General features: G+C 47.1%; 1 protein-coding gene across 1 annotated transcript; it reads left to right on the top strand.

Moving 5' to 3' along the window:
* The first annotated feature begins 4,720 nt into the window (after window positions 1-4,720).
* LOC119323814 (ELMO domain-containing protein A-like) lies at window positions 4,721-8,054 on the top strand. Its single transcript, XM_037597524.1, has 9 exons — window positions 4,721-5,082; window positions 5,190-5,299; window positions 5,635-5,703; window positions 6,008-6,123; window positions 6,229-6,283; window positions 6,715-6,835; window positions 6,956-7,003; window positions 7,289-7,383; window positions 7,579-8,054. Exons 1-9 carry the CDS (start codon window positions 4,989-4,991, stop codon window positions 7,678-7,680), a joined length of 810 nt encoding a protein of 269 aa, XP_037453421.1. The 5' UTR covers window positions 4,721-4,988; the 3' UTR covers window positions 7,681-8,054.
* The last annotated feature ends 273 nt before the right edge of the window (window positions 8,055-8,327 follow it).

Here is an 8,327-nt window from a genome sequence, read left to right as displayed (position 1 = left end):
GCCTGCCGGCGCTCCTACGCGTGCCGTGGCCGCTTTACGCGGACGCCGGGCCTCCCGCGCGACGCCCACACACGGGTGGAGCCAGTGGCCGTCGCCGTCGCCGCGGGCGCGGCAGCGCGCGTCGCGACGCCAGCGGTGTCTCCCTAGCCCCCCGTCCGGCCGTGATCGGTCGTTTTCCCTCGGCGGCCACGGGAAGCGGGCGCAGGGCGAGCCCAGCGAAGCGAGGCCGTGCGAGTCGTCCGTGTCGTCTGTGCGCCCCAGGCGTCCGCTCGTCCGGCCGGCGCGTGCCCACCGCCACCGGCTGGGGTGGGGTGGGGTGGCGCCGGCCTAACAGCGGAGCGGGACGTCTCACCGTCGCACATGCATGCCGTTGCCGTCCTGAGGAGAGGAGCTGCCATTATGGCACGGCGTTGCGGCTGATCACAGCTATCTTTCCAGCCTGGGTAATCAGCTACTACTAGCAGATTTCGTCGACATCCTTTTTGCTCGTGCCGTAAAACCAATGGGCTGAGTACTCCAGGTCCAGGGGCGATTTGCTCGTGCCGCGCCTGCACGCATTGTCTCCGCACGGCGCTGGCTGGGCTTTGTCGCGACTCCTGACCGGTCGGTCGCTCGTAGGCGTATACGGCAAGTGCTGCTCATATCTGGATCCTGACGTGCCTATTCGTTTGTGTTCAACAATATCTAGGCAATTACTTTGTCAGCTGCGGACTTGCGGTGAAATATTTGGTTGCGCTAGCTGTTCTAATCGACGGCTGCTACTATGGTATGTTCTTATATACAGCACATCTTCAAATCAGTGGCGGCATCAAGGGAACACGTAGCGGAGATGAAAGGTGTCATTTTTTATAGTAGAAGATGAAAGGTGTCGCCGAATTTATTTCTTATCTGGAGACGTAAGTAGCAGGCAGGGGCGCATCACGCATGATTAGACTGGCCGATTCCCTGCCTTTTGAAGAGGGACAGATGGGATTAGGTCAGTGGACAGCAACTCACAGCATATGGCGCGCTCGTTTGTTCGGTGCAGATCCACTGCTGCAATATTCAATTTGAAGTCATCCGTCATCAAACCAAACTGCTGTCTGAAAGTCTGATGCACCGGTGATGGGGCTGACTCCGCCAAAGAAATGCACACGTATATATCAAAATCAATAACAACTCGAGTAGTGCAGCTTTTCTGGAAGTTCCTTGGGTGGTTGAAGCAGACCACCTATAGCTACAGGGTGCTTATTACATAAATAAAAATCTGTATAAAAAAATCATTTTTTATCATGCCATACATATCTGGGTAGAATAATACAAAATATCAAAATTAAACCGGAACCATTTTACACGTCATGGTTCTGCAAACAGAGGATCAGGAAAAACATATGATTGTATGTCATAGCTTACTGAATCCTTGATAAAACAAAAAACACAAAGATACATGCAACTAGGGTTTTTCTTACGTGAAACCGTTGCCAGTGGTCCCCCTTGCCTCCGGGTGCCTTCAAGTCCCTGGTGAAGTTCGGGCAACCCCAGTTTGGGAATTGGTTGTAGAGTTTGTGTCGCCCTAGCCATGACTAGGGTTTAGTCTACATGTATAGCTGACAGTGGCAAGACGACGGGGACACTAGCGGGGTGGAAATATAAAAAATCCATCATGTCCTCCTTTCAGATATGTTGGTTGGCATCGATGGAGGGTGTGTGAAGCTTTGCTGATTTGGCGCATCATGTCCTCCTTTGGTTGAAAAGCACCACTGACTTGTCTGAATTACTGACCTACACTTGTTCAGCATGGCAATGCTTTTCCGTCAGATTTGGCGCATCATCCAAGCATTGGATTCGCTTTGTGCACGAGTGTTACATGCCAGATACTCCCTTGAGAGTGATGTTCTGAAGGTAACTAGTCACCCTGGTATGAGCTATGGGTGGAAGAGCCTACTTCAAGGAGTGGAGGTGGCAGGTATGATCTCGGGGGTGGGTTTGGGTTGGCACATTAACATCTGGTCGGATCACTGACTACCTTCAAATGATACATGGCAACCTAGGGCCTTTCAAGGAGCCAACATTCTGACGAAGGTGTCTGAGCTCTTGGGCCCTGTAACAAACACATGGGACGCCCAACTTGTTCGCCAATCTTTCTGTCCAATGGACGCATCAACAATCATGAGCATTCCAATTTGTGATCAGTATGATGATTTTGTGGCCTAGTATTTCAATCCAAAAAGAATGTTCTCAGTATGGTCTGCATACAGGGTGTATGTGGACATACAATCAAGAAAATGAGTGCAACAAGTGGGGAGGGGGGGGGGGCTCGTTGGGTTCAGTGGAAACCGGAAGGTTTTGGAAAGCTTATGGATGATTCTGTGCCCGGGGAGAGTTCACCATTTCATGTGGCGTCTTGCACATAATAGTCATCCTCTGTTATGAAATGTGGAACGCATCGGAGTGGAATTGGATACTAAGTGTGTGATTTTGCAAATGCCTACCTGAAGGCGCTGCACATTTGTTCATGCGGTGCAAGGAGGTTAAAAAGGTCTGGAGAGGAGGTGGTCTAGAGCTGATCCGCCAAAAGCTTCTTTACATGCCAAACACCTAAGGAAATGCTTGCGGCCATTTTCAAGCTTTCGGAGGACAAGAAGTTGCAGGCTATCTGACTTCTATAGTCATGGTGGTCACAGAGGAATACACCAAATGGCAAGCAACTGAGATTAATGTTGGCCATGCAATTGCTAAATGGCAGGAGTTCTTGGGCAGTAAGACGACACAACAGACGAAGCCCAACCCCAAGTGGTCGCTGCCCCCTCTCCCCACCGCGTAATTTTATGAAGATAAACATCGACGCAACCTACAAGATAGAGGCGGGAGAGGGGGGTTGGGGAGCCATGCCACTGATTCGGACGGTGTGGTTACCTCACTGCTACTGGGAAGCCCTCAACAAAGTGATGCTCTACACGCAGAAACAGAAGCTCTTCTACAAGCTATTCGGCTAGCTGAAACACACGGTATGGGCGTCTGTTTTTTAAGATGGACTGCTTGACCCTGCAACAGGCTACATCCTCTCCTTCCCAGGATCATGGACCTCGAGGTGTATTATTCCGCGGAGCTATGTGCCTGCTACAACTAGCTTTATAGCAAATCACGCACTATCCCCATACCAGTTATGTAATCTCCCAGCGCATGTGTTGGCTGCTATTGGGTTGAGTGGAGTTCTCAAAAGGCTGCATGTTTGGCAATCGAACTTTCCGAACGATGTAATCTGTGCTGTGGCCGTCGATTTGATCGGTCGCTCGTAACTGTAATGCAAGGTGTTCCATTTAAAAGTAGAAAACCTTTGGCGCGATCTAAGTGTACCTAAAGTCGAACTCCTCAAACGCTCCCTATATGTCCGGATGAATGGCCCGGTCAATGACTAGTCACAAAATCTCAACCAGCCGCATCCCTCCAGGGCCGGTCCTGAGATTTGAGGGGCCCGGGGCGAAAACAAAACCCGGGGCCCTTTATGCATCTTGCATGGTATGATTATTTTTAAACACAGTTTATTCTTAACTTTTTATCAATGGAGGGAGTGCAACCCAGCATGTCGACCTAGTTTCCTTATTAATTGTATATGGTTATATTAATTCTATCTTACTTTAGATTTTGCCAAGGAAATTGCCTGCATCGTATATTTCACTATATAGTTTGCCACACACAAAAATTGAACGGCTCCTTATCGCCCTAAGCTAGAATCACTATATGATTTACAACGCTAAAATTAGTTTAGCCACCTAAATAAATTAAATCAACCGTGGATTGTCTGATTAATTTCATCTCAACTATTATTTTCATTAATTCATGGATCCTAGTCATTCTCTCCCCTCGTATTTCATCAACCACCGACACAGCTAGATTAATTGATCAGAAGGCCGGACAACCACATCCTACGTACTCTTCTCCGCTAATTCACTAGCTACTGATTGTGCCACTTTTTTGCGAAAAGATTATGCCACTAAGTAGCAACCTATCTATCACAAAACCTAGCTAGCCCCGGGATGATGAATCAAGAAGATGCTTACCTGTTCTGTTGTTCAAGACTGCCTGTCAGGATCGGGGGTGTTGTTACTCCTGTCCAACGAACATGAAATCATCCGAGCCGCTGTTGGAGGAGGAAGCATCGGTGAGGATTCCGCGGGAGGATGCTGCAGCGGCGCGAGTCGGGCGTGATATGTGCCTAGGTTATTTTGAGGGATTGGTTTGCGGCTAGATCGATCGGTCATGTCGTTGTGTGCGGGCCTACGCGTGGGAAACGGCAATTCCACTAATTCAGGCCATCGCTGATTTACTTGCCCATTACTAGACCTAAACGTACAGACATGTTGCACCTAAATTAGCGCAGGGTCAATTTTTTCAAGGGCCTAATACACAGAGCACACATAGGTGGGGGCCCCTATGTTCCGGGGGCCCGGGGCGGCCGCCCCCCCCTGCCCCCTCATCAAGACCGGGCCTGCATCCCTCGTATCGCCCCATTCGAGCTGACCGGCATCACTCATATCCCTCCAGCCCTAAACAACTAAAATATCGCTAAATTCCCACGTTAAGTCGAACAACATAAAGATCTGCATCTGGAAAAAAAACACGTATACCCCGAATCAGATCAGAGAAAGAAAAAAAGAGCGAATCAAAGAGAAGCATGGCACGCTGGGATGGATTATTCATTTATTTGCAGCATCGCTGCCACCACCAGCAGTTCACCAGCGCAGCAGCAGCGGAGCGCCCCCAACCAGAAAGAGAAAGAGGCAAGCAGCAGAGCCGAACCAACCAACTAACCAACGGACGGAAGAGACCGCCGCCAAGCCTCGCCGATCCGGCCCCCCCTTCCCTCCTTTTCCTCTTCTGCCTCCCTCGGGACCCGCCGCCGAGATTGGAGCTCCGGCCGGCGCATGGACCCCCGCCGTCGCGCGGATCGCGCCGAGTAGCGGGAGGTAGAGCTGGGAGAGACGCCAGTGCCGCGGGGCGAGGCGGGCATGGACACCAACGCCGGCTCCTTCGTCGCCGTCCGGCGGCTCGCTGGCTCCGACCGCGCGGCCGGCGCCGTCGCGTTCCATCACTCGTCCTCAGGTTGGCCGTTCTCCGACTCGTCTGTCTCCTCTTGGCAGTTGTTGTTCCTCCTCCTTCGCCAATGGACGCTTACGTTACGCTTCGTGTGTTCGCGTGCGCCGGTGCAGCGGAGGTCGTGACCGGGTCGACGGCGTGGATAGAGAGGGGGCTCTCCTGCGTCTGTGTGCAGAGTCGGGACAGCGACGCCCGCCTTTCGTTCGATTTGACTCCCGTTCAGGTGAACATAGCTTAGCTCCCCCTTCATTCATTTGATCCCCAGGATTGCTTCCCTGGTGTCAATGTTGTGCTAGAATTTGGACAACGATCGCGAGTCTGTAATTTTTTTGGCTTAGCGTCTCGAAGCTCGTCTCGTGTTTACTAACCCACACCCGGATCTCGCATTGCTTTATGCACTTTTTGCATACATGTTGCAGTGCAACTAATTGGCTTTCATGCTACTTTGAACGTACTTCAGTTTTTCTCGACTAATTTTGTGCGTTTCTCGTGTTAACCACAGGATATTAAAGTTTTCCATGGAAGTAATATCTTTGCCTTTTGCCTTGCCTATTCCAGGAAGAGTGCCTACTGAGGTTACAGAACCGGATAGAAATTCAGTATGATAGTTCAAACATAGAGCATCAGGTACCTGTGCTTTCTTGATATTGCCACCGAACTGTTCATACATGGATCGTAGTTGAGTACTTATATTCCATATTGTTCTGTTGTGAAGTGGGCATGTGCCACTTTTGCCAAATTTCCTCAACTAATCTCTTAGTACACGATGACACTTGAAAATGGAGTTAGTTACTAAGTTAGGTAGTTCTGGTAGTCCATATGTTTCTTTATGAAGTCGGGGCGCGCTATATCTTGCAAGCTTCAATACAAAATGACCCTTCATAAATTGGAACTATTTGTTAAGCTGTGACCTCATTTTTCGCTCTATCAGGAAGAATTGAAGGCCCTTTGGTGCGCCTCCTTTCCTGGAACTGAGCTTAGGGGCCTAATATCGGAACAATGGAAAGAGATGGGCTGGCAAGGGAAAGATCCATCCACGGATTTTAGGTATTGTATTTATCATTCATTCCAGTTACTATGCTCCATATCAGTATTCTGTCGCTAAACTACAGAATCTGAGATGCATGATTGTTTGCTGTGTTTGCATTACAGAGGTGGAGGCTTCATCTCCTTGGAGAATTTATTGTTCTTCGCCAGGAACTATCCGGTGAGTGTAGTTGTCAATTCCAAGGATATGTGTATCCTATGATTCATTTAGTCACTATTTACAAGATGAAGTTCTGACAAAGTCTTCACTCTTTAGCAGTTAACACTTCTGTTTGAGCACAATAGGCATAATATAGATAGCTCTGCAATGCTGCAGTGCTAAATATGAAATGTGGCACCGTTTGCTCTTACTGGATGTAGGGCATGTAGTATTCCTCTGATAATTGCCTTAATGTAGAAAAGTAAAGAAGGAAATGTAAAGTATATCCAGTAGACTAAATAAAGCGAATCGAAAGTACACCTTACAGAACGAAATGCAGAAATAGCCCAGCTTTACCTGTAATGTTGATCAATATGACACTGAAACAGTAATCTTGTACCCTTACTTTTCTATTTATGGTCATCACACTAAGCAATTCATTTCCTGTGCAGAAATCTTTTCAGGAACTTCTTCGTAAGCAGAATGGTGACCGTGCAATTTGGGAATATCCATTTGCTGTAGCTGGTGTAAATATAACATTCATGCTCATTCAGATGCTTGATCTACAAGCAGGTTTTGTTACCAAAAGTTTTGTGCTTATCATTGTTTACCAGATAATACTAGTTCCTGCAGTGAAATGTGGAGTATCCATTTTCATGTTGAACTGACACTTGATCTTTGTTTCCTCTGCAGTCAAACCAAGGTCATTGTTTGGAGCTGTTTTCCTAAAGCTACTTTCAGGTACAGTCTTTCTTTCATCTTCCCTTTTGTGGAAAGGAGATGAGAATCTACAAGAGCTGTTTACCATTAGGTTTTTTCCGCCGCAACTGAACAATGTATGCTTGTGATGATGTTCTTACCACTTACGGACTTACCGATATTTTTTCATTATTAAATTGACAAGGAACATTCTCTGAATTCTCCTTTATGGTCCAAAGCCATCATATCATACTTTTTAGAAGTAGGCATCACATACTACTAATACTCCTGATACTGATTTCTCATTTATTTATTTTTGTAATTCAGAAAATGATCGAGCTTTTGATATCCTGTACTGCATAACCTTCAAGCTGATGGATCAGCAATGGCTTGACATGCATGCTACTTACATGGACTTCAATGTATGATGCTCTTCTACTCAAATTCTTGCAACCAGGAATTTCACCCTATTAGGGCCTGTTTGGAACACATACCGACACTTCACCAAGAAATACCACTGTTCCAGACAGGCCCTTAACCTTAACACTTTTAGAACAGCTTCATATATTCAAACTTAAAAGTCCTTCCTGACCTGATTACACTACTAACATTTGCAGACAGTCATGAAATCCACACGACGCCAGCTAGAAAGGGAGCTGTTGATTGAAGATATTCAGCGGGTCGAGGATATGCCATCGTACAAGCTTCTAGCCCGCTAGCTAGTAACTGAAACCTTAACATGGCTTACATGTCGCCGCGAGGCTTGAATTGCTGAACGATGCAACCAGTGTCCTTATACAGTGAGAGAATTCCAAGATGTAGATGCCCCTGTATCTTGTCGCGTTTTAGGTACTCCGATAACCCGGGCTCTCATGTATTTACATAGTAGGGTTTTCTTGGCCAGCATGCCACGTAGGGTAACTCCAGTATCCGACCAACTACCAGGAGGGCAGAGTATGTGTAGGGTGTGTGTGTGTGTGCTGTTAAAGTTTGGTTATTGCTCATAATACCACGGAATGTAGTCCTTGTCTCTGTCCTTGTAACCAGGAGCCTCTTGTGAAAGCTAATCTGAGTGCGCAGCAACTACGATTCACTCTGTGCATTTTAAAACCGAACCGAAAAACTATACCAAAAATAAACTGAACCGAACCGAATTCATGATTTTTATGGTTGGTTTCGATATGGCATGAACTTTTCATACCGTTTTGAATTTCGGTTTTTATGGTATATACCAAAAAACCGAATGGTTAACTGAATAAACCGAAATAAAAAATATGTATATTTCTTGAGGCCAACAACGATACAAGTAGTCATTTTTCTTGTATAAGAGTAAAATTTCCTGCAAAGAACATCCATTTTTTCTTGT

This window comes from Triticum dicoccoides, chromosome 6B, assembly GCF_002162155.2.
Source record: "Triticum dicoccoides isolate Atlit2015 ecotype Zavitan chromosome 6B, WEW_v2.0, whole genome shotgun sequence".
NCBI classification, from domain to species: domain Eukaryota; kingdom Viridiplantae; phylum Streptophyta; class Magnoliopsida; order Poales; family Poaceae; genus Triticum; species Triticum dicoccoides.
The sequence above is the reverse complement of the archived record's forward strand: the minus strand, read 5'-3'. Positions and strand labels throughout refer to the sequence as shown.